The following is a 27,333-nucleotide window of genomic DNA, read 5'->3' on the forward strand; positions in this document are numbered from 1 at the left end:
AAAACATTTGTGCTCGTTAGAAATAGGGTTACAAACAGGGCTGTTAACTATGCATGTGAAAAAAAATAAAAAATACACCCTGACTGGACTTAAGATAACACTGTTACCAAGTTTTGGGAAAGTAAGTGACATACATTTAAGTGAAACATTTTAGAAATGTTTATGTATGTCATTCTCACAATTTTTTTTTATTTGTGTCAAAATATTGAAGTCTTTTTTTATATTTATATATATTGTTTTTAATTAAGCTATCGTGTCAAGAGCAGGGACACGCTGCTTGCAGCGTGATCCCAAGATGCAGAGAATAGCAGCCCGAATGCAGGTAATCAGTATTTTTAATAAACCAGTGCAGCGAGCAAGCGCACACAAAACATAATACAACACAGGGATACAAAACAGTGTAGCAGAGGTTGCAGAAAACCACTACACAATGAAATGATCCATCCCCGTCTAAGGACAGGGCTGGCATATAAAGCAGCCTGATTGCCAACCAGGTGAGGGAGACATCGCTTAGGCCAGAGGTGCAGTGACATTAAATGAAAGCACACAGGAAGTGGAAACAAGAAATAGCACTAGAAAATAAATAACACCATGCACAGGACAAACATCACATCCAAAAACTGTCACGAAGGCTCATGACAAAGACAAACAACTGATTTAATGTATTCAATTGTGATTAAGCAGTGTGATTAACTTAGACAAACGTTATTGATCCACAAGGGAAATTGTTCCACACAGTAGCTCAGTTACAAAGGAAAGAAAACACGTTTGTGCTCATTAGAAATAGGGTTACAAATAGGGCTGTCAACTACGTCAACGCATGTGATTTAACACAAAAAAATTATCGCAATAATCACGTATAAACGCATATTAATCACTATTTATTTTGATCGCACATGCTCCTTTATTTATTTATTATTTAATCAGAAGTTTCAAAATATAGACACATGAATATAGATTCATAAATGAAACTTGAATAAAAATGCAGCGTACCATTAAGTGATATAAGTAATGTCAGCTATATATTGGGGAACTGAAACTTTACTAAATAAAACTGAACAATTGTTTAAAGTGTATATTGAAAGCGTCTGTTGGAGCATGCTTTACCGTGCACGATAGAGAATTGTAAAACTGTACAAAGACAGATATTAGATACTGTCATGTAAATATGATACATTATATAAGGCTTTTTCTTTAGTTGAATAAAAGGACAAAGTCAAGACTCAATTCCTATGATAATTGTGGTGAAATTTCCTCTGCGCGGATTTTAGCACTACAGAGAATACAATTTACTTGACTTTCTTGAGTGGGCCGGTGGATACCGCTAAGCACGTGGGCAAACACAGTCTTTGTGTCATTAATGGAGAATCAAAGCAACCAAATTAAGATATAAATTAGGTTGGGGGATCTTACATTCAATATAAAAGGTTAAATGAGTTAACTTGATGCAAATACATCACACTCATACTTACAATTAAAGAGGAAATACAGCCCAAAATATGTAGTCAATCAAACATACAATATGGTGAGGGTGGGAATAATGCTTGGCAAAACAACTACAAAGTTCGACTCAGATTTTAAATTCGAAAAACAAATCAGCAGCGTCGTTCAAAAAAGCTTTTATCAATTACGCCAAATAGCGAAAGTGAAACCGCTTCTATCAGGACATGATCTCGAGAAATTAATCCACGCCTTTATCTCGACTCGTCTTGACTACTGCAACGCCCTGTATGTAGGCATTAGCCAGGCCTCCCTCGCCCGCCTGCAGCTCGTGCAGAACTCTGCTGCTCGTCTGCTAACACAGACCCGCAGACGTGAGCACATCACCCCTATATTAGCGTCCCTTCACTGGCTCCCTGTGCGTTATCGAATCAATTTTAAACTCCTTTTATTTGTTTTTAAATGTCTAAACAACCTCGCGCCAACCTATCTCTCCGACCTCCTTCAGCCTTACTGCCCCACCCGATCCAGCTGCTGTTGACGGTCCCTGACACAAGGCTGAAGCATAGAGGTGACAGAGCTTTCGCCGCTGCTGCTCCCAAGCTCTGGAACGACCTACCTCTGAGTATTAGACAAGCCTCCTCTCTTCCTGTTTTTAAATCTCTCTTAAAAACATACTTTTATTCCATGGCTTTTAACACTGAGTGATATCCATCCTGCAATGGCGCCCCATAATACACATGCTGTGAACCTGTTTTTATGTTTTTATTTATTCTATTTTATTTATTTATTTTTTATCGTGTTTTGTTTGTGTTGCATTGTGTTTGCTTGGTACTCGTATTATCTTTTAACCTGCCCATTGTACAGCACTTTGGCTACCCCTGTGGTAAATTTTAAATGTGCTTTATAAATAAAGTTGATTTGATTTGATTTGATTTGAAATGTATTGCAAACAGGCAGCGATGATCAGCACAGTTTGTAATAAGCGGCAAGGGCAGCGCATGAGTTTAGTAGTAATTATTTGATTTTAATTTTGTGAGGAACAGTTGTGGCTGTTGCAAACAGTGTGTGACGTATGTAGCAGATCCTAACCTGGGGTTCATCACCAATCGTCTGAAAAAGTACGTCCAGGTGATGTAGTCCATTGCATCCTGCTTTGACAAAATGGTTCCAGCAGCAATCTCAGCATTCAGGTGGTCTGACAACACACTGAGGAGGCTACAGAAAACAACAATACATCAATTACCTTTCACAGTAAGCCTCGTTCATATAATCTATATAGTGCAGATACAATAGTTTTAAATCAAAGCCTCACATTAAGATTTACCTAATCCCAAAATGAAAAAGTTATGAGCCGTAAGGAGGTGGTTTTATCAATTACATCAATATTTGTTATGAAAAAAACCCAGTCTTTTTAACAAATACTTGACAAACTGCATGTTCAGATAATATACAATGTTGTACATAAATATATTATTCTTAAAGCCTTTACTCACATTACTAAAGAGAAGTGCAGATTATTATGAATTTAAACAGCCCAAATATTATGATTATTTGGCAGTTCATCTCAATTATTTTCATGACGCCCAAGAGGGACAGAATGTTTTTTCTGTGACCCATCTGATTTGAATTACTATTGATAACTTGATAATAATAATTTATCTACCTGTAACAAGTTACATTTTTTATATATTCCGCCAAGGAATCCTTTTTTCTTTTCATTCTTATAAAAAAACTTCTCTTAGACTTCAACAAACTATTGATCCCCCAAGGGAAATATTTGATCACATTAGCTGAATTACAAGAAGAACAATCCACAATCCATGTCTTCACATCCTTTAGCTTTGTGCTTGTCTATTACTGTGTACTAACTACAACAGAAACAGGGAGCCTGTTGTTTAGATTGAATACTGCTGCCACCTAGCTGCAGGCTTGTGTATCGAGTTTAAATACTAGAGTGTAGTAAATTAAAACAAATCTTCCCTGCCGCTCGCGACCCCCCCAGGGCTTCCAAACTCACTATTTGAGAAACACTGGACAAGAAAATCCCTTGCCAAGATGAACTGTAAACATTCAAGATTACTCACCTGGACTCCACTGGGAAAGGCTCGTAAAGAAATTTCTTGTAGAAATCTTTTTTGATGTCATGGACAAGAATAACTGCTTTGCCCTGGTCATCAAACTGAGGGCGACCTGCTCGGCCCATCATCTGCAAAACATCTAAACAAAAAATCGAAACACCTCAGGTCTACAGTCTGACTCCATACATACAGTGCAGGAATTCATTGCTTCCAAATAAAAAAAGGTTATGAAGATAAACACTGGTTTAATACATTTGTAATACATTCCACTGCCATGTGAGCTGTCAGATCTGACAGCAAGAATGGAGCACTGTCCCCTGATTGACAGGACAGGTATAATGGACGTAGTTTAAGTGACAACAACAAAAGAATCAGTCAAATCTAATTGTCCTCACACTATATAATTTGAAACCATAAGGGTTCCTGCTTCGATAGATATCTTCAACTTTAGACTGGAAGTGTGTGGCACAGTGCTAAAGCAGAACAGGTAGACCTTTGACTTGGACCTCTGCTACCTACGCAAATATAGTCATCAGTGTGTGAATGTGTGTGTTAATGGGTGAATGTGGAAATATTGTCAAAGCGCTTTGAGTTCCTTAAAAAAAAGGTAGAAAAGCGCTATACAAGTATAACCCATAGTCAGGGTCATTGTTGGAAGTTGCATGTGGCAGAGCACTGCCAATACGAAGTGTATAAGAATATACAGTATTCAAGACTATAATATTGTCAATGTACTGCGGCTGCAGTAAAAATATGTAGCATACTGTATATCTCAGACAATCATGTCCTTCTTTTTTACGTGAAACATTTAAGAACTTAAACAACTTTATAAAACAGGGTTGGGAACCTTTAATAGCAACTGTACACAGGTGTAATAATAATAATAATAATAATAATAATAATAATTCCCTTTTAATTAACTCGCTGGACTATAAAGACAATATACCATACATCCGTAAACATGGATGCATATGCAAAAGTGCATCATATTTATCTGTACAGTAATCTATTTATATCTGCACCTTCTTTTGTAAATGCAAACACTCTGCACCTTATTGCTCTTTTATCCTGCACTACCACGAGCTAATTCAACGAAATGTTGTTCCTAGCTGTACTGTAAAGTTCAAATTTGAATGACAATAAAGGAAGTCTAAATCTAAGTCTAATATACAAGGATGACAGACTTAAGCTGCGCAAACCTGTTATGGGGTAGTCCACGTATCGTCTTGTTTTTCCATCGTAGTATTCAGTTCCTTTAACAACCACCAGATGAGCAGGAAAGTTTACTCCCCAAGCCAGAGTGCTTGTTGCAATCAAAACCTGAAAAAAAGACAAGATTAGTACTGAGATTCAAAGACAATAGTAAACACTTAACAAATAAATATACTGTACAACAGTAAAAACAATCACTTTGTGCTTGAGTTTTTAAATCAAACCTGGTGCAAACACAGTAAGGTTGTACCTGGATCTTGCAGTTGACAAACAGTTCCTCCACGGTCCTCCTGTCTCGCTCGTGCAAGCCAGCGTGGTGCATCCCGATTCCAAAGGCCAGAGTTAGCTTCAAGTTAGAATCTCGTACTGTGGCGATGATGTCCTCAATCTAAAGACGCAAACCCAATAAAAAATAACTGAAAGCCAAGGTGAAACCATGAATAGCGAAGACAATGCTGGGAGACAATAATTATTTCATACACAGAAAGCTCACACACAAGTAGGTGTGGGTACTATTCACATGTGAATCAATACAGTTCCAATTCCCGGTCCTGGGAATCGATATCGGTTCTCAACCATTACAATTTTCGGTACTTTTGTGTGTGTTCATGTGTTGATAAATGTTAATTTGTTCTATGATGAAATCATTTTTCTCATTTAACATTTTACAGTGAACTGATAACATACTTGCCAACCTTGAGACCTCCGATTTCGGGAGGTGGGGGGCGGGGGGCGTGGTTGGGGGCGTGGTTAAGAGGGGAGGAGTATATTTACAGCTAGGATTCACCAAGTCAAGTATTTCATATATATATATATATATATATATATATACAAGAAATACTAAGTCAAGTATTTGATATATATATATATATATATATATATATATATATATATATATATATATATATATATATAAAAGAAATACTTGAATTTCAGTGTTCATTTATTTACACCTATACACACACATAACACTCATCTACTCATTGTTGAGTTAAGGGTTGAATTGTCCATCCTTGTTCTATTTGTCACTATTTTTCTAACCATGCTGAACGCCCTCACTGATGATGCATTGCTGTGTGGCACGCAAAAAGTGCTTTCATCAAATGCACTAGATGGCAGTATTGTCCTGTTTAAGAGTGTCACAACATTGCTGTTTACGGCAGACGAACTGCTTTATGGTAGACGAAATGCTGTTGTTGTGTGTTGTTACCGCACTGGGAGGACGTTAATGAAACTGCCTAACAATTAACCCACATAAGAAACCAAGAACTCGCCCTCGATCATTCTACAGTTATAACGTGATTGGGCAGGTACGCTGTTTATATTGTGTGCCTGAATTTCGGGAGATTTTCGGGAGAAAATTTGTCCCGGGAGGTTTTCGGGAGAGGCGCTGAATTTCGGGAGTCTCCCGGAAAATCCGGGAGGGTTGGCAGGTATGACTGATAAGCATAACTGTGCTGTCCAGTTGTTACATATTGTTTTCTTACACTTCTGACTCTCATTATTACATAACAGATTTTGCCTGCAATTGCAATTTCAAGATGTTAGATGGCAGTACTGTATAGGCTAACTTATGTTGCCTATTCAGGGAGGAGTCTTGCCATTACGCTGAATCTCGTCTTTGGTTGCGCCCTACAAGAGTTTATACTGTAAGTATTGTACTTATTACACACCAGCTGTTCGATTGTATCGTGCATCTTAGTTGCAGTTTTCAGTACCAAATTTGGAGGTGTTGAAATTACCATGTAAAATCTCTAATGCTAATCAGTAGCATGTCTACGGCTATTTTAATGTAAATTAGCATTGAGTGGAGTTTTGCTGTATGTTCAAATGTTTTCTATCACGCATACTTGATTTGTTGGCATGGAAAATTCTAAGATTACTAGCTAGAGGAAGTCCGACTGAGTCTAATCCGATTCTGCAAACCGGAGGTGACGTCAAGTGCAACAAAGGTATCAAAATATGCCACTCTTTGATTTTAAACAAATAACCGGTAGTACAGACAAACTTTTGCCTATCAAAGTACAGAATTTGGTACCCATCCCTACACACAAGTTATTTTGCTGGTGTCAGTCAGTGTAATTTAATGTGGATACATTTGATGTTGCTGGCTCAGTTTTATGATAACACATACTTAGTTGTGCCAAATAGGTTTCATTCCAAATCTTCAGAATACGTCTCCGAGTACATTGTTGGAAACTTTACAATGTCTGGCATCTGGCCGCTACTCATGTCTTTAGGTTTTTCCCGAGTAAGCTGCTGGGCAAACAAACTAAGCATTCATACAAGCCCCGAGCCCAGATGACTGTGTGTAAAATGGAAAAGTACAACCCTAATACCTATAGGCCTGTCAGCAGAAACCAATTCCATGACAATTTTTATCATGATGCACTAAAATTATAAGATCCGAAAACAATGCTAATAGCCAAAATATTTTGTATTCAACACATAGTTTTCATCCTGCGGTTTATAAAAGGGTGCGGCTAATTTATGTATTCTTATTCTCTAAAGTCCATAATATTTTGCATTCAACTAATAGTTTTCATATAACACTAACAGAGACACTGAAAATGTGTGTTATTGTTTGTGCTATGGCGCCATCTTTCGGACGAGTTCGCTCATTGCAGGTGCTGCCGGTTGAAAATGTACTTCCTGTTTCGTGCCTTGAACCGGAAGTATAAGTCCAGTTTTGTCTATTTGTCCATAGCATTTCCGTTTGAAATGATTCTTCATTCGTCTCGCCAAGTGTATATACGTTTTACAATACAACTAAAACAAGTCATACTTACTAAACCATCCCATTTGTGATGTCTGCAGTAGTTTTCATGCATATTTGTACGTGCTATTGTAATGTTATTAAGCCAGCAGACGTTTACAGGTGTCTGTGTTAGCGTTATTAATTAAAATAGCATTGTTTTGTATTTTCAGTTTCGTAAATTTACCAAGACATTACTGTGGAGTTGAGTCTGTTTAGCTGATTGGAGAGCTAGCTTCCGCAGTTAATGGGTTCATATTGATGACTTCTGTTTTGTTTGATCAGCCGTTTTACTGCAGTGACAGGCACCATTTGGAAACAATAAGAGTATGTATATAAACTTTTACAAAATATTTCGTATCGTATATTTCGTATGGGGTTTATAGTCCGGTGTGGCTAATATATGTAAAAGCTTTTATTTATTCTAAACTTTGTTGGCTGCGGCTTAAATACCAGGGCGCTCTATAGCCTGGAAAATACAGTAATTAAATAAGGCATGCATTGATGAGCTGTGGTATCACTGATCAATGTATCGTAGACAGTACTTCTCTCTCATCCTGATGTAGCCATTGTTTGGGGTTGTCTTCGGTTGCCAAGTATGCAATGAGGTCCAGGGCTGTCAGTCGAGTTTGACGTCGGGATGAGACAAAGATCAGCACTGGCTTAGCAGGAGAGTGGGTGCGTATTGCTGTGAAGATACGCAAACATAGCATATGTCTAGGTTATGTTTTGCAATATATGTGTTGTGTTACTTCTTTGAGGCTAAAGTATGGGCAGTACATTGTTGCAACCAGCAGAGGCGCTGTTGAGTCAGTCCCAACTAGTTGGTGCTCAAATTAACGACATGACATGAGTGAGCTAAGTGAAGTTCAACTACATCCACGCTATGGAAAATCCTCCTCTAATACAGTACATTGCTGGTACTGAATTTCAGTCATGTTTTATTTTAATACGATTATGATTAGATCTCAGAGGAAATATTTTATGCACGGTTTCAAAACTGTGGTGCACCTTGGAAGGTTGGTTTGTTCATGGTGGCCATGCGAGGGCAGTAGTGCTGTCCCGGAAATCCATGGATGTGAACTTCCAGTGGTACAGGGCGAACAGAAGGCCGGAAGTTAAACAAACCGACCTGTCGAACACAAGAGAAGAAGGGGTGCGGAGGGAAGAAAAAAGGGAAAACAGAAAGTATAATGTGAGCAGCTGGCACTTCTCAGCCCCATCTGGTGATAATGTAAGTTTTCTGTCATTGTCAGTGAGCAACTGAAGCCCAGACTGCTGCTACATACACTGCAGTGTCAAAGCTCTGTTATGTCCACAATATTCAATTCATATTACCAGCATTGAAATCAAAGTGTGATTAAAGATGCTGTAACCAGTGTGGTTTGTCCGTTTATGTGCATGGAGATGTCTTAAAAGCCCTCATAATGAATTGCTGAGTTACAAATCAAGGAGCCCAGTACGAAACGTAGAAAGTAAAGCAGATTAATGATGGCAGAGAACTTGCTCAGTCTGTCACTTCTTTGGCTGCACTAATTAATTAGGCAATTATACAAAAAATGTGTTTGTAAATAAATATAAAAACTACCTAAAAGTAGAGGCAAAAGTTAGAATGATGCACATTCATGCTAATAGGTGTTTTACAGTACCGCCACCTAATGTATAGATTGTCAGTCTCTTGCAATGATGTCTGTGAATATACATCAAGGTAATCTAAAAAAAAAAAGCAATGTTCACATACTTAGGGTACAATAGAAATTTCTGAGAGCGGCTAACCTGAACGATTCCCAGCCAGTCAGCAAGGTCTCGAGCGTTAGCCAGAGCAGTAGACAAACCAACTACTCGAACAGTTTTGGAGGTGTGGGAGGAGATGAAGTTGGTCCTGGAGACGATGACTTCCAACACAGGACCTCTATCTTCCCCTGGAATCACATAAAACACACTCATTATAACGGTAACAACAGGATTTCCCTTACATGTAACAGATCGTGGCGCTTTCTTACTAAATAAATGCCGCCACTCATTGAAAATAAGTTTTTTTTTTTGTTTTTTTTTACATAAAACACATTTTAATGATATATACTATATATAGTCTAATATTTACATACTCTTGGCCAAATTAAGTTTGGAAAAAAACTCACAAATATAATAACAATTTTCCTCTATGATTTATTTAGAAATAACAACAACAACAACAACAAAAAATGTGCATACAAATTGCTTTTTAGCAGCCCAGCAGCTGGTTGCGCACCTGACACTCAGCAAAAGTAAGGGGAGAAAGTTAAAGAGAAAAAGGTATTTCAAGTTCATTAATGCATTTCTCGTTGAAGCATGTGTAAACTACCCTCATTTTGACATTACTACCCATAATAATGTCCCACTTTACGGCGTGTGAGTCTTCAAACCTCCGTTTGGACATCGTAGGCGTGTGCATGTTTTCTACGTGCGTGTGAGGTTTTCTCCGTGTACTCCAGTTTCCTCCCACATTCCAAAAACATCACGTTAGGTCCATTGGAGACTGTAAATTGTTCTAAGGGATGAATGTGAGTGTGAATTGTGGCATGACGATGTTTGCGCATGCTGCATGGCCGTTTGATTGGCGGCCCGTTATGCGCCTGGGTGCTTGCAGGGACATGTGTTGTGAGTCAGGGGCTTCTGTGTCGAGGTAAGCTGTCTTGTGGGTTCGCCTCTGCTAGGGCTTCACTGGCAGGTAAGACGCCAAAATGCACACTATCTCAACATTTGTACATTAAGACTCATGTCCTCTTTTAGGCTAGAGAGCTGCAGCTGTGTCACAAAGTGTGTGTCTTTGGACAACTATTGGACTGCGTCGTGTCCGCACTAAACCCCCCCCGTCTATGAGCATGGACTGATGAAGCCTACTGAGGTACTGGCACCAACCGCTAGATTAGATCTGACTGATCTAATAAGTCTATGACCATGAACTGATGAAGCCTACTTGAATGAGAGGCGAACGTCTTCTAAGACAAACCAAATAATCCAGTTGTGATCTATTGAATGCCCTGATAATTTTTTTTTATTACTAATACGGTACTTAATACTGTAACACATTTATTTTTAAATGAATACAACCTTTGTTTATCCTTTTTGAAGAAAATGTATGCATCATTGCCAATTAAAATGATCATATCGTCATATATATGGTGATGTCATATCACGCCCCCACCGCCACATATATAGTGACAATTTAAGGAAACCCTTAGCAATATACAGTATAGACTAATAACATCATAGTTTGTGATCTAAATTCACAATTATTATTGAAAGCTTAACTGACTCGGCATACAAATATTTTATTGTGTTCCATCCTTCCATCCATCTTCTTCCGCTTAGCCAAGGTCGGGTCGCGGGGGCAGCAGCCTAAGCAGGAAAGCCCAGACTTCCCTCTCCCCAGCTACTTCGTCCAGCTCTTCCCGGGGGATCCCGAGGCGTTCCCAGGCCAGCCGGGAGACATAGTCTTCCCAACGTGTCCTGGGTCTTCCCTGTGGCCTCCTACCGGTCGGACGTGCCCTAAACACCTCCCTCGGGAGGCGTTCGGGTGGCATCCTGACTAGATGCCTGAACCACCTCATCTGGCTTCTCTCGATGTGGAGGAACAGCGGCTTTACTTTGAGCTCCTCCCGGATGGCAGATCTTCTCACCCTATCTCTAAGGGAGAGCCCTGCCACCCGGCGGAGGAAACTCATTTCGGCCGCTTGTACCCGTGATCTTGTCCTTTCGGTCATAACCCAAAGTGAATGACCATAGGTGAGGATGGGAACGTAGATTGACCGGGAAATTGAGAGCTTTGCCTTCCGGCTCAGCTCCTTCTTCACCACACCGGATTGATACAGCGTCCGCATTACTGAAGACGCCGCACCGATCCGCCTGTCGATCTCACGATGCACTCTTCCCTCACTCGTGAACAAGAGTCCGAGGTACTTGAACTACTCCACTTGGGGCAGGGTCTCCTCCCCAACCCGGAGATGGCACTCCACCCATTTCCGGGTGAGAACCATGGACTCAGACTTGGAGGTGCTGATTCTCATCCCAGTCGCTTCACACTCGGCAGCGAACCGATCCAGTTTTATTGTGTTGTTTCTGGTAATCAAAGATATTAAAGGGGAACTGCACTTTTTGGGGGGAATTTTGCCCATCATTCACAATATCTAAGTGAGACAAGAACACGTTTTTCTCTTTTTTATGCATTCTAAACTTGTAATATACGGCCTGTTGTAGACGGCTAAAAACGCAGGTAATGGGAATTCAATCTATCCCGCCTGGAAAGCGCTTTAAAACACACCCGAAAACCTCCATCCATGTTTTATATACACACTGTTAGTATGTCCATCCATCCATCCATTTTCTACCGCTTATTCCCTTTGGGGTCGCGGGGGGCGCTGGAGCCTATCTCAGCTACAATCGGGCGGAAGGCGGGGTACACCCTGGACAAGTCGCCACCTCATCGCAGGGCCAACACAGATAGACAGACAACATTCACACTCACATCCACACACTAGGGCCAATTTTAGTGTTGCCAATCAACTTATCCCCAGGTGCATGTCTTTGGAAGTGGGAGGAAGCCGGAGTACCCGGAGGGAACCCACGCAGTCACGGGGAGGACATGCAAACTCCTGTTAGTATGTGTGTAATGTATTTTCATAATAACATGTAATATTTAAGTATTTTTGTCATTTTAAGCATTACAGTGGAACATTAACGCAGCACTAAGTAACTTTTCAACCTAAATACAATGTTTTCATAACTTTTAGGAGGATATTTCGACTTACAACTAGTTGAATGACACCTCTGTCATCGTCTGAAGGGGTCATGGCACTGAGCAACTTTGAGGAAGGTGGCAGGGACCCTGCCACTCAAAAAACTACAAATGTGCAGACTGCTTTAGGGCATACGTCACTTTCCCCTTTTCCCATTTGTTGCAAAGATGCGAACGCCTATGTGTAATTACTGCTATCATGGCAGAAGCTGCAAAACAACAAAAAACTAGAGGTTTTGTCTACGGAGACAAAAAAGAAAAAGAGAAGCTACCCGGATAAAAGGACCGTCGAGGATCAACATTGGCCCGGCTTTCACTCGCTGACATGAGCTCAAAGACAAGGACGGATTTTCGACCGATGCTGCCTTGGCTCGGTTCCTGCTGGATTGGTAAGTACTTTTCGATGCTCCCATCCATCCATCCATCCAATTTCTACCGCTTGTCCCTTTTGGGGTCGTGGGGGGTGCTGGAGCCCATCTCAGCTGCATTCGGGCGGATGGCGGGGCACACCCTGGACAAGTCGCCACCGATGTTCAAATCAAAATTATAATTCCAAAGTTGAAATTTGCGTGGTAGCAATAAATAGCCACCAGCTTGATAGTTTGCAGTTTCACACTGACACAATCAGCCATGCATCAAACTCAAAAGTACTGTATAAGGAAAAAAACAATACGATGACTGCAAACCGCAAATATAAAGTTAGAGTAAAATATGTAGGTTACTACTGTGGAAAGAGCAGTCATACTGAATCGTTGTGGTATTATTGTCAGTTTGTATGTACGTGACAGTCGTTTCTGATGATTTATGACGCTATGCGCTGGTCCTAATGGGAAATGTGATCTTCCTTCAGGCAAAACACTACCGCTTGGGTCCACTGGCACCGCCAAAAATCAACCAAAATTGAACGTTTCTAAGTGGGACTTTCATTACACAGAATGCAACACAATATTTGCTATTTCCTTCAACAAAACACAACTATTAATAATAATGGCAGACTTCATCAGAGACAACGACTACTTTAGAACAAATGATGATCAAGAACCTTATATTATTGAGCCTGAGTAAAGAGCGGATGACCTACAAGTAGAAGCCGAGCGATAAGCAGATCCAGCTTTAGTAAAAGACTAAGCATCATGTGACAGTATTGCTAGGTGCTAAACAAGAAATACAAACTACGAACATAATAAAACAATCACTCACTGTACAATGTCTACTCTCAAGACCGGCGTTAACTGTTTAGATGATGAATTAATCATAATTCTCACTGAGGTAAAAAAAGGTGGTCGCAAACTAGCGTCTTTTTGTGTATTCTTTGCAATGTCTTCGGGGCTAAATTGAATATTAAATATATATATTTTATATAATATTATATAATATTATTAATACATTGAGTTTCAAAATTGACCAACTTATCTGCTTATGGCCACAAACTTCTACTATACAAGCGCAAGGCATAATTTATAATCCACCAGAAACGTTCACCAACTCAAAGGCGATGCAGCACCTTTCCGGCTCAGTATTTCAAAAGCCACTAGAGATGCGCGGATAGGCAATTATTTCATCCGCAACCGCATCAGAAAGTCGTCAACCATCCGCCATCCACCCGATGTAACATTTGATCAGAACCGCACCCGCCCGCCATCCGCCCGCACCCGCCCGTTGTTATATATCTAATATAGACGATGCAAGGCATTAGTGAGGTTATAAAGCTTTTGCCTGTTAAAGAAAGGAGACTGATCCAATGCAGGACAGACATTCGCGTGCCACGCTGTCACGACCCAGACGCACACCAGTGCGCAATCATATGGGAGCCGCGCTGAGCGCACCTCCAAGTGCGTCTCGCTGCCGGCGACGGCCGGGTATGGGCCCAACGCTCCAGCGCCATCCATTTTCAGGGCTAGTTGATTCGGCAGGTGGGTTGTTACATACTCCTTAGCGGGTTCCGACGTCCATGGCCACCGTCCTGCTGTCTATATCAACCAGGGTGAGCCCCACCCCTTTCGTGAGCGCACTGCGCGCGGAGTGACCCCTGTTACGCGCCCCCGGCAACAGGGGTGGCGGGCAGGTAAGCTGCGCGGGCGGAGCGCGCGGAGTGACCCCTGTTACGAGGCCCCGACCACGGGGGTGGCGGGCAGGTAAGCTGCTTACCTGCTGCGCGTGACGCCGGCCGCGGCGAAGGCGGACGAGGCGGGGTGTCGGTGCGGTGGGCGCGGTGGTGACCCTGGACGTGCGTCGGGCCCTTCTCGCGGATCGCCTCAGCTACGGCTCCCGGTGGGGCCCTCTCGGGGGAAGGGGCCTCGGTCCCGGACCCCGGCGAGGCGTCGGGGGCCTTCTCCGCTCCGTAAAATTGTCCATCTCTTTTTTTTTTTTTCTTCTGTTGTGGCATATGCTGCAGGTCCCTGCTCGTTTTTCGTATGTGGGTAACAACATTTAACTATGTATATATATTTCCGAATTGGTTTAACTGCCACCCGCCTGAATCTATTTAAAATCTAATTTTTTTTTATTTCAACCGCCCGACCCGACCCGACCCGACCCGACCCGACCCGTGTATAAAATCTAATTTTTTTAAATTTCATCCGCCCGATCCGTGGATAATCCGCGGACTCCGCGGTTGTGCCCGCAAACCGCGCATCTCTAAAAGCCACAAAAGCTAGTTACCTCTGTGATCAAGGCGTCGCTAAAAGTAGGTCCTCTGCGTTATTTCTTATAATATTAATATCGCTAATACCTGGTTAATATTCAGGTCACGGCATGTAAATGGAGTATTGTTGGCGGGTTTTGGATGTTTTTTAGAGAGCTTTATGGGTGCAATAGATGACTCCCATGAGTTACATTGTTAGCAGTGTAGTACAAAACAAATATTACAATCTAGAATGCATAAAAAGGAGAAAAACGTGTGCAGTCATTGCAAAAAAAACTTACTCATCATGCTTTAACATTCACTTACCAAGCAGGTGTATTTCATCAATGATCAAGATCGCTACTTTCTGAACATAGCTTCTGTTTTGCCAGCTTCTGCTCACTCCATCCCACTTCTCAGGCGTGGTGACAATGAGGTCAGCCTGCGCGATAGATCTCATATCTGGCGTCACATCGCCCGTCAACTCCACCACTCTACACACAGATATCAACGAGGACAGAAATGACTTCAGATTGCTTATGTCTAAATATAACAACATGTATATAATCAGTGAATAAAGCAGTGGCTCATTTAATTATGTTAAGCAAATTAGTTTTTAAATAAAAAAATCTACCAATACTAAACAATAACACAATTTGAGTACGATTGCTTGGCCGTGTTATCATTTCAAGCCCAGTGAGCAATAAAAACAAGTGAACATGTTTTGCACACTAAACATCGTGTTGTGGACATAGAAGGAATATAATACATTTTATCCCTGTCAACCTTAAGTTAAAGGGGACCTTTGATGAATTTAGTCTTTTCTGACTTATAAATGTTGTTACAATGTTGGATAAAGTTCATGCTTTTTAATGTACAAACCTTGTTTCCATATGAGTTGGGAAATTGTGTTAGATGTAAATATAAACAGAATACAATGATTTGCAAATCATTTTCAACCCATATTCAGTTGAATATGCTACAAAGACAACATATTTGATGTTCAAACTGATAAAAAAAATTTTTTTTGCAAATAATCATTAACTTTAGACTTTGATGCCAGCAACACGTGACAAAGAAGTTGGGAAAGGTGGCAATAAATACTGATAAAGTTGAGGAATGCTCATCAAACACTTATTTGGAACATCCCACAGGTGAACAGGCAAATTGGGAACAGGTGGGTGCCATGATTGGGTATACAAGTAGATTCCATGAAATGCTCAGTCATTCACAAACAAGGATGGGGCGAGGGTCACCACTTTGTCAACAAATGCGTGAGCAAATTGTTGAACAGTTTAAGAAAAACCTTTCTCAACCAGCTATTGCAAGGAATTTAGGGATTTCACCATCTACGGTCCGTAATATCATCAAAGGGTTCAGAGAATCTGGAGAAATCACTGCACGTAAGCAGCTAAGCCCGTGACCTTCGATCCCTCAGGCTGTACTGCATCAACAAGTGACATCCGTGTGTAAAGGATATCACCACATGGGCTCAGGAACACTTCAGAAACCCACTGTCAGTAACTACAGTTGGTCGCTACATCTGTAAGTGCAAGTTAAAACTCTCCTATGCAAGGCGAAAACCTTTTATCAACAACACCCAGAAACGCCGTCAACTTCGCTGGGCCTGAGCTCATCTAAGATGGACTGATACAAAGTGGAAAAGTGTTCTGTGGTCTGACGAGTCCACACGTCGTGTCCTCCGGACCAAAGAGGAAAAGAACCATCCGGATTGTTATAGGCGCAAAGTTGAAAAGCCAGCATCTGTGATGGTATGGGGATGTATTAGTGCCCAAGACATGGGTAACTTACACATCTGTGAAGGCGCCATTAATGCTGAAAGGTACATACAGGTGTTGGAGCAACATTATGTTGCCATCCAAGCAACGTTACCATGGACGCCCCTGCTTATTTCAGCAAGACAATGCCAAGCCACGTGTTACATCAACGTGGCTTCATAGTAAAAGAGTGCGGGTACTAGACTGGCCTGCCTGTAGTCCAGACCTGTCTCCCATTGAAAATGTGTGGCACATTATGAAGCCTAAAATACCACAACGGAGACCCCCGGACTGTTGAACAACTTAAGCTGTACATCAAGCAAGAATGGGAAAGAATTCCACCTGAGAAGCTTAAAAAATGTGTCTCCTCAGTTCCCAAACGTTTACTGAGTGTTGTTAAAAGGAAAGGCCATGTAACACAGTGGTGAACATGCCCTTTCCCAACTACTTTGGCACGTGTTGCAGCCATGAAATTCTAAATTAATTATTATTTGCAAAAAAAAAATAAAGTTTATGAGTTTGAAGATTAAATATCTCATCTTTGTAGTGCATTCAACTGAATATGGGTTGAAAAGGATTTGCAAATCATTGTATTCCGTTTATATTTACATCTAACACAATTTCCCAACTCATATGGAAACGGGGTTTGTAAGCTTGCATGCAGTTTTGGATGCCTATTCGCAGGGTTTTGTGGTATGCTACGTTGTGATGTCACAGCGTGGTGGACGTACTTATTTGGATATTAAGTCAAGCGCTTAGCCAGAAGGGAAAGAAGTTATGATAACATAAAAAAGGTAAGATGAAGTATTGAAGTAGTATTTTCATCTAATGATGCGCATAAAACCGACATGCGGTGACATTAAACCCGGATTTCAACTGGATGTAGAACGGCTGCTAAACAAAACCCCCACACGATAAGCCACCATATCTCCATATAGCTGCCGGGTAAATGCTTGTATATTATACTTCAATTTTGGACCTCCAAAATAAACATGTCCTCATCCATTTGTGTCAAGGAGGTGAAATTACGTCTGAAAACCTTTGACAAGTTGACTTCATGTCCGTCGCCGCCCAATATGACGTTTCTAAGAGCAAAATAGGACCCACCTTTAAAACTGAATATTTTATTTTGAATGTACACCAAATGCTTTGGGTTTGTGCATGACATCCTGTCCAACACAAGCAGATTTTAGCTAAATTGAACAGATTGGTTGCGGTGTCCAGCAAATGTAGAAGCTCTGCGCATTTTTAGCGGCGGAAACGGACACAGTGACTTGAATAAAAACGGAAAGATTCCGCCGCCGTTTCGTATTTAGTGGAAATCCAGGGTAATGGTGCTAAGAGCAGTTTTTTATGTAGAGTCTGAGTGTATCAGGTGTGCCAAATGTTGTGACTGTGTGAATTTATACAAGGTTTATGAAGATTATTTTCAACCGCGTCTGATATACAGTGTACATTTTCCAAAGATAAATTATGATACTTTTGGAGAGAGTGGTGCGTGTTTCATTTGCAATCTGGGAAAGCCTCCAGAATCAAACATCTTGCAGACTGACTAAAAAAAGGGTTTATAAATGTGACCGTTGAGCAAATTTTACACCAAAGCATATCCAATACCAATATTATCTAGACCACAATGAAGTTTTTTAAATGTAGATTAAAATAATCATAGGTCCCCTTCGAGCATGATTTTCATATTTTTACTTTATATAAAACACACCAGATAGTTTTACCCTTCATGAATAGACATGAAAGTCAAGAAAATAGGGTAATGTTGTTCATCATGTCTCGCTAGTTACACCCAATTCTGACAGCTTGGATGTGTAAATATTTGCAAAAGTGTGTTAATGTTATCTCGTCAAACTCACTTCTTTCCCAGTTTTTCCTCTATCCTGACTTTCCAGTCCTCAATTCTCTCTCTGACCAGAGCTTTGAGCGGGGCAATGTACACCACCTGAAAGCACAACAACAACAAAAACAGTGCAACGATGGGAAAAATGCCATCAATACAAAAGGCGTACAATTCTAACCTTGCTGCCAGGGTACTTGTCGAACACCCTAAACATGGCCATCTCAGCGGCAATGGTCTTTCCAGAGCCCGTTGGGGCCCCGAGTAAAACATTGGTATCAGTGTGATACAGTGTGTGGAAGATCTGAGTCTGGATAGGATTGAAGTGAGTGAACTTGTACAAGCTTTCAAACTCCCGGTTATCCAGAGCGCTCACTGGCAACGGCTGCAGGTCCAGCAGCTCTGTGAGGGAAATATAGTTGGAAAATTTGGAGATTAATTTCTTGTACAGAAAGTAAAATACAGGTATTATGCTTCTGTTTTAACTGTTGAGATACCAATTAAGATATCACATACTCAAACTGACAGTGTCATGCAAATTTAAATCCAGTTAACTGTGTAAGGAAGCGTACCGGTGTGCGGGGGGTGTCGCTCAGGTAGGATAAGGTTCTGGAAATTGATGATGCAGACGGCTTCAGCACCAAGCCAACGGTCAGATACTGCCTTGATGTAGTACTGAGTGGGTAGCGGTTCAAAGATGGGAATGGTAAACACAATGTGCTGGGGCTCTGCAGTCACCACCTAAATGGAGTAAAACATATGCTGGAATTCTTAAAAAAAAGTAATCATAATGAACACTTTAGGTATGATCTATACTATAGTATAATGGCAAAAATAAAATGTGTACAGTAAAACAGCACTGCGTGGCGCAGTGGGAGAGTGGCCGTGCGCAACCCGAGGGTCGCTGGTTCAATCCCCACCTAGTACCAACCTCGTCATGTCCGTTGTGTCCTGAGCAAGACACTTCACCCTTGCTCCTGATGGGTGCTGGTTAGCGCCTTGCATGGCAGCTCCCTCCATCAGTGTGTGAATGTGTGTGTGAATGGGTAAATGTGGAAGTAGTGTCAAAGCGCTTTGAGTACCTTGAAGGTAGAAAAGCGCTATACAAGTACAACCCATTTATCATTTATTTATTAACAACACCTGCTCAGTGGCCTTGTGGTTAGAGTGTCAGCCCTGATATCAATGGTTGGAATTGGGGGTTAAATCACCAAAATGATTCCCGAGCGCGACCATCGCTGCTGCTCACTGCTCCCCTCACCTCCCAGGGGGTGGAACAAGGGAATGGGTAAAACACAGAGAGTAATTTCACCACACCTAGTGTGTGTGTGTGACTATCAGTGGTACTTTAACTTTAACATGGCATAATAAACTATTGTTGACCAATGGTGAACTTTCAATTAAAAGCACTCTATGCCAGTGGTCCCCAACCTTTTTGTAGCTGTGGACCGGTCAACGCTTGAAAAATAGTCCCACAGACTGGGGGGGGGGTGTCATAAAGACATACAATCATGTGTGCTTACGGACTGTATCCCTGCAGACTGTATTGATCTATATTGATATATAATGTATATATTGTGTTTTTTATGTTGATTTAATAAAAAATATAAAAATAAAACATTATTATTATTATTTTTTTAATTTCTTGTGCGGCCCGGTACCAATCGGTCCGCGGACTGGTTGGGGACCACTGCTCTATGCGACTCAAAAATATAATAACAAATATTGAATAAAGCAAAACACATTCTGGACCACAAATGACTCCACATTCTCTGCTGTTCACTGGTGCTACTATATTTGAACTACTATGCAGAGTTTAGCATTTAAGGAAGATAACACTTCGCCTTCCAGGTGATATACAGTATGTGCTTTCTTCTCTCGGTAATCATGTTGCACATAACACCGACTATGGTTATGGTTTTAAAATTTGAGTTTGAGGTTCGACACGACAGGCTTCCGTAGCTAGTCAATACAAGGTGCATTGCAGTGTACAGGCCAAGTAGTACAAAGTTGGTGGTCAATACTCTTTTTCGCAGAGTTTGGTGAGTATATGCATGTAATAAGAAATGCATTTGGTGTTTTATGTCAAATTTGTTTTGTTAAAATTTAATTTGTTAAACGTTTGTACAAGTTTTAAACGATTGCAATGCTAATTTTTGTTAGCCTTCCATTCTATGTGAGCATCAAGCAAGCGGCACAACTGCAAACTTTTATTCTGTATGGTTGCATTGCTGTATTGTCAATTCTTGCATGTTGGCACACTTCATGTGTATATTAATACATTTTCTTTTGTGTGCTTAGTTTAACAGTAACTTAATTGTGCAGACTATCAATAAACAATCTCAAGTTGGAAATGTTTTCATCTGTAATTTGAAGAACTGTTTACCTATCTGCCAAACTAAATTCCAACATTTAGGGATACAACATGGGTGTACAAAGTGCTGGCTGTGTAACATTGTAGAAATAAACAGCAATAATAAAAAATATAAAGCAAAATTATAATGTAACAAGAAAAGTACTAATAACTATATATATATATATATATATATATATATATATATATATATATATATATATACACACACATACATACATACATACAGTATATTATATATATGTATATATTATATATATATATATATATATATATATATACATACACACATATCTATAAATATTTGTCATAAAATGTGTGATTTTTTTTACACTCAAATAAAATATATACATGTGTCATAACCAGTGTTGGGACTAACGCGTTACAAAGTAGTTATTTTACGTTACTTTTGATGTAGTATCGGCTAGAAACAGAAGCGCTGCGGTGTCGTTCTTCTGAATCTTCCTCTGTCACAAGCCGGAGAGAAGAAAAGAGGCGCGGTCTATGTGTGTGTGTGTGGAGGGGATGACGCACACACGCGGTTTGATATATGAAACAAAAAAAAAAGTTGTTGGCACGTTCAGTCCCCACACAGCGTGGTCATGGCGAGCGGAGTAACGGAGGAGCTTGAACGCCCCCGCCATTGAATCGGTGTGTTTATAAGTGCAGACTCGGTTGTGCAAAACGAGGGTTTTAAAGACATGCTGAACGTGCTTGAACCACGTTACGACATCCCGTCGCGCACCCACTTCAGCAATAAGATTGTGCCAGATCTTTATGAGCAGGAGAAGAAAAAACTATCCCGAGCATCATCTGTTGCGCTCATGACAGACGGGTGGACGTCCAGCGGAACTATAAGCGCTCACTTCATCACAGCAGACTGGGAGATGAGAAGACACGCCCCCTCTACGAGAGTCACCTTGCGCAGGTACTGACACAAGCAGTGGAGGAATGGAAGATAAAGATATCCCAGTCACACGTGATAATGCCAAAAATCAAATAATTACAGAGAATGAGGCAGGACTGGGACCACAGATAGGTGCTTTGCACATGTAGTGAATTTGGCATCACAGAAGGGAATCTCAGTCAATAGGATGGAGCGCCTCTTTGGGAGGATCAGGAAGGTTTCTTACTTCCACCCAAGCACAACAGCTGCTCATGTGCTTAAGACAAAGCAAGAAATGCTAAAGCTGCCTGCTCATACATGATGTCCCAACGAGGTGGAACTCCACTTATGATATGTTGGAGCAGCAGGCAGCTATATACTCTGCATTGACCCACAACACCCTGAAGACAAATGTCACCCTGTCTGATGATGATGTGAGAGTGGCAGAGGAGGTCCTCCAGGTGCTTAAACCCCTCAAAAGTGTTCCATCTCTACTGAGCACTGAAACTTCAGCATCTGTGTCAATGATCCTGCCACTGAAAACAAGGATTCTACAATCCATGGCTCCAAGTGTGGAAGACAGCAGCATCACTCCAGATGTCAGGCTTTATTTCACTACCTATGTTTCAAGGAAGATGATGTTTCTTCTTATGTTGCACTTAAACTTGTTTTTTATTAATGGTCATTGGTCCAAGTTTAAAGAAAGGAGGAATGCCTTTTTATGTTGCGCTGTTTTTCATTAATTATGTTAAAAGGAAAATAAAAATGTATGTCAAGTTGATCAACAGATTGTATTATTCTCCAGTGCAATAACAGTACTGAAATGAAGGCAAAAAGGGCATTAATGGGAGCTTTAAAAAAAAAAGAAGAAAAAAGGAAGTAACTAAATAGTTACTTTTCACAGTAACGCATTACTTTTTGGTTGAAGTAACTGAGTTAGTAACTGAGTTACTTTTGAAATAAAGTAACTAGTAACTGTAACTAGTTACTGGTTTTCAGTAACTAACCCAACACTGGTCATAACCGATTAGGCAAATTACGCCCACGCAGCTACGTACTGTATACAGTAGATCAAAATTGTTCTGTGGAAAACTATGCAATACTGAGAAAAGTACGCTACAATCACAAACCCACTGCAAAAAGAAGCACTTAGAATAGTTTATAATTCTGGTATGGCCATCACACAAAACATGCTCAAAATAAAAAAAACATTCATTCGAATACATGTTTTAAAACTCACTTAGATGTATAATTATATAAAACTTTTTGCAGTGTCAAAAAAAACCAACCTGTTTTTTCTGGAGTAGGAAATATTCAGAATGGTAGATGTGATCATTGATGGGATCCTCAACCCATAACCACCATGGCTCACCCACAGAGCCATGCACCTAAACCATAGAAAATAGAACAAAAACATATCTTGTTTTAATGCTTAAACAAATGGTACCCTAACATCAGCAAAATGCTGCTTTTAGTGGTCCGCCAGTATGACTGTTTGACATTGCACAAAGCAAAACATTGCAGAGAGAAAATATTCTGGCGAGAACAATGCACAGAAGAAACCCAGATGAAAGATGATCATTATTTTAAAGATTATTTTATTGACATCAAAAGAGAAATGTGTATTGTATCATATGCTATTGTCTCGGAACAGATATTGTCTAGTATCCCGAGTAAGTGTGAATGGCTATCTGTCTTGTTTGTGATTTGGAAGCAATGTGTAAGGGTCCTTTGACAGTAAAATAACAGATGATTAGATGGATGGAACCTTACTGCATAGCAGATGCAATAAGGGCTGACAGAATAGTGCTTTGTATGCACGGACACACAAATACAACACTCGCACTGACAATCACCAAGCGTTCATGTATAATAGAGATGTGAATCTTACAACGACTCCTGATTAAATGCGATTCCCATTTTTGGGGTGACGATTCGATTCAGTATTGACTGGCCATTCAAACCATCTATCCATCCATTTTCTACCGCTTGTCCCTTTCGGGGTCGCGGGGGGTGCTGGAGCCTATCTCAGCTGCATTCTCACAATGATATTATTTAATATCTAAGTTATAATAAAAACTTTTCAAAACAGGTTACAAGTTACAAAAGCTCCTCTTGGCTGCGGATTTATGATTTATACGTGCAACAAGTAAGTCTTTTTAAAAATCGATTCTTGAAAATTTTATTTGGAAATAAGAATCGGGATTTGGATCTAAATCTATTTTTTCTAGCATCCTAGCACTGACTAATAATAAATAACATAGAATTCTCATTTACACCCCCTGTAAAGATAAAAATTACCATATGGATTAAGGCTGCTATGATTAATCGAATAAATTATGTTGCTTCAAGTAGTCGTTCAATGAGTAATTTATACCGCAGGGAGTGCCCAGAACTTCAAATACAGGGACATAGTTTCTGTACAGCCGCTGCATTTGAGCGCACATGAGAGTGGGTACTGTGATCTGTGTGGCGGCAAATAGAGGTGAGTTTATTTTTAGCGTATTTACTGAAATAAAAGAATGAAGGTTATGCCAAGCAGAAGAAGAATTTATTTGAGCTATTTTCCCTAAAATATGCATTGAGGCTACAAAGTGTTGTATCTGATTACTTGATTAATCAAACAAACTAATCGATAGATAAAGTAATCGAGAGCTGCACTCTTAATCTGGATTATGTAATCTACAACATCCACTGCTTTTCCTATTGAAGGGCACTGGGAAGCTGGAGTCCAATTTTATCTGATTTAGGGGGAGAGGCACAATACATCCTTGTTGATCACCAGCCAACCACAGAGATGACAAATATAGACATTTAATTGCACCCAAAGTTAACACTTGCATGAGATAACTCCTTGTCCAGGTCTTGCTGGATTTAAGTGTAGCTTTTGATGCAGTAGACAAAAATATTCCTTTAAACAGGCTGTACACTACGGTTGGTCAATCAAGTACCATTTTGACTGGTTTAAACTCCAACTCACTGACTGATAGTTTTATGTCACTATGGTCATTGTGTCATACCATGTGACAATTACAGAGTCTGAGGCTTGGCAGCGCTTGTCTATGTTGACCACAAACCTCAGCATTTTCAAACGTAAATATTGAACCTGTGACATTTAGAATTAGTCTGTGATCGTTTTCCACCAGATCAGGGAGAACACAAGATAAAACCCTATACCAGGGGTCGGCAACCCGCGGCTCCGGAGCCGCATGCGGCTCTTTGATCACTCTGATGCGGCTCAGCAGTTTACTTGCTGAACCCCCCAATATTCCCGTGAGACTTCCGGATTTCAGTGCCTCTCGCAGAAAACTCCCGGGATTAATATTCACCGATTTTCACCCTTAGGCTATAATAAGGGCGTGCCATGATGGTACAACATTTGGCGCCCTCTACAATCTGTATTGACAGCGTGCCAGCCCAACACTTGCAATACAATATACATCTCCTGCTTGCACACGTACGTGACTACAAGGCATACTTGGTCAACAGCCACACAGGTTACACTGACGGTGGTCATATAAAACAACTTTAACACTCTTACTAATAATGCGCCACACCCATCCATCCATCCATCTTCTTCCGCTTATCCGAGGTCGGGTCGCGGGGGCAGCAGCCTAAGCAGGGAAGCCCAGACTTCCCTCTCCTCAGCCACTTCGTCCAGCTCCTCCCGGGGGATCCCGAGGCGTTCCCAGGCCAGCCGGGAGACATAGTCTTCCCAACGTGTCCTGGGTCTTCCTCGTGGCCTCCTACCGGTCGGACATGCCCTAAACACCTCCTTAGGGAGGCGCTCGGGTGGCATCTTGACCAGATGCCCGAACCACCTCATCTGGCTCCTCTCGATGTGGAGGAGCAGCGGCTTTACTTTGAGCTCCCCCCGGATGACAGAGCTTCTCACCCTATCTCTAAGGGAGAGCCCCGCCACCCGGCGGAGGAAACTCATTTCGGCCGCTTGTACCCGTGATCTTGTCCTTTCGGTCATAACCCAAAGCTCATGACCATAGGTGAGGATGGGAACGTAGATCGACCGGTAAATTGAGAGCTTTGCCTTCCGGCTCAGCTCCTTCTTCACCACAACGGATCGATACAGCGTCCGCATTACTGAAGACGCCGCACCGATCCGCCTGTCGATCTCACGATCCACTCTTCCCTCACTCGTGAACAAGACTCCGAGGTACTTGAACTCCTCCACTTGGGGCAAGATCTCCTCCCCAACCCGGAGATGGCACTCCACCCTTTTCCGGGCGAGAAAACACTTTGAACCAAAACCAAACAAGAATGACAAACACATTTCGGGAGAACATCTGCACCTTAACACAACATAAACACAACAGAACAAACACCCAGAATCCCATGCAGCCCTGACTCTTCCGGGCTACATTATACACCCCTGCTACCACCAAACCCCACCCCCACCCCAACCCTGCTCCCTCACACATCAACCCCCCCCCCTCTCTCTGTGCGTCGGTTGAGGTGGGCAGGGTTTTGGGGGGGTGTATAATGTATCCCGGAAGAGTTAGGGCTGCATGGGATTCTGGGTATTTGTCCTGTTGTGTTTATGTTGTGTTACGGTGCAGATGTTCTCCCGGAATTTGTTTGTCATTCTTGTTTGGTGTGGGTTCACAGTGTGGCGCATTATTAGTAAGAGTATTAAAGTTTTTTTTTAATACCGCCACCGTCAGTGTGACCTGTGTGGTTGTTGACCAAGTATGCCTTGCTGTCACCTACGTGAGCAAGCGGAAGCCCCATACAACGTGTGGCTGATCTGGCACGCTGGCTGTAGTGGGTGCTATATGCTGTACCATCACGGCACGCATGACGCTGAGAAGCGCCATTCATATAAAACCCGCGTGCCGCACCAGCTTTCAAATTCCACATAAAGGTGTGGGCAGCGTGTCTGAGACCCCTGGTTTATACATAGCACAAAGCAAAAAAAAGAAATTGTATGCAGTGTTATTTCATTTAAAATTTCAAAAAAATTTTGCTGCTCCCATTGTGTTCTATAATTTGTGAAACTGGTCAAAATGGCTCTTTGACTGGTAAAGGTTGCCGACCCCTGCCCTATACCATAAGATTATCTTTTACGATCATCTTTAGTGGAATCAGATAACTGGGCCTTTGGTGAATTTAGTTGGAAGGAACCAGGCTCAAAATAAATGATCTCTGTGTGTGTACTGGGCTTTAGACAATTGTTCATGTTCCCAATCAACTCCCCACACCCTAAAATACAATTTATGTCCACAATAATTACCTGGTCATTCCAACGGAAGTCTGGAGTGACAACAAGACGGACGCGCAGGACAGTTCGTGTAATTGGTTGAATACTGGCCTCCATTGTGATCGATGGGATCTGATGCACACACTGTTTGACTGTCAACCCAATGTTTACATGATGCAGCATGTGGCCTGGAAACAATAGAGATGATATGAACATGCGGACATAAAGAAGAATAGGAGTATTTCCAAGCAATGGCCAGTGTGTTAAAATTTAGTCCCTAGTGCATCTTTACCTGAAGTGCATGGTTTGCTAATTAATATCCCTGTCATGTAACATCTGTATGCTA

The 27,333-nt window shown here is 41.2% G+C and overlaps 1 protein-coding gene across 1 annotated transcript in view; it reads right to left on the reverse strand.

Moving 5' to 3' along the window:
• ascc3 (activating signal cointegrator 1 complex subunit 3) overlaps window positions 1-27,333 on the reverse strand; it is a 124,107-nt gene that overhangs the window by 15,457 nt on the left and 81,317 nt on the right. The window contains exons 22-34 of the mRNA XM_072912956.1: window positions 27,021-27,175; window positions 23,062-23,160; window positions 19,085-19,253; window positions 18,694-18,914; window positions 18,532-18,617; window positions 15,216-15,382; window positions 9,265-9,410; window positions 8,500-8,620; window positions 8,034-8,176; window positions 4,984-5,121; window positions 4,721-4,841; window positions 3,528-3,660; window positions 2,533-2,658 (exon numbers count right to left, since the gene is read on the reverse strand). Coding sequence (XP_072769057.1) covers window positions 2,533-2,658; window positions 3,528-3,660; window positions 4,721-4,841; window positions 4,984-5,121; window positions 8,034-8,176; window positions 8,500-8,620; window positions 9,265-9,410; window positions 15,216-15,382; window positions 18,532-18,617; window positions 18,694-18,914; window positions 19,085-19,253; window positions 23,062-23,160; window positions 27,021-27,175 — 1,825 coding nt within the window. The remainder of the gene's footprint in view (window positions 1-2,532; window positions 2,659-3,527; window positions 3,661-4,720; window positions 4,842-4,983; window positions 5,122-8,033; window positions 8,177-8,499; window positions 8,621-9,264; window positions 9,411-15,215; window positions 15,383-18,531; window positions 18,618-18,693; window positions 18,915-19,084; window positions 19,254-23,061; window positions 23,161-27,020; window positions 27,176-27,333) is intronic.

The sequence above is a fragment of the Nerophis lumbriciformis genome, linkage group LG04, assembly GCF_033978685.3.
Source record: "Nerophis lumbriciformis linkage group LG04, RoL_Nlum_v2.1, whole genome shotgun sequence".
In the NCBI taxonomy this organism is placed as follows: Eukaryota; Metazoa; Chordata; class Actinopteri; order Syngnathiformes; family Syngnathidae; genus Nerophis; species Nerophis lumbriciformis.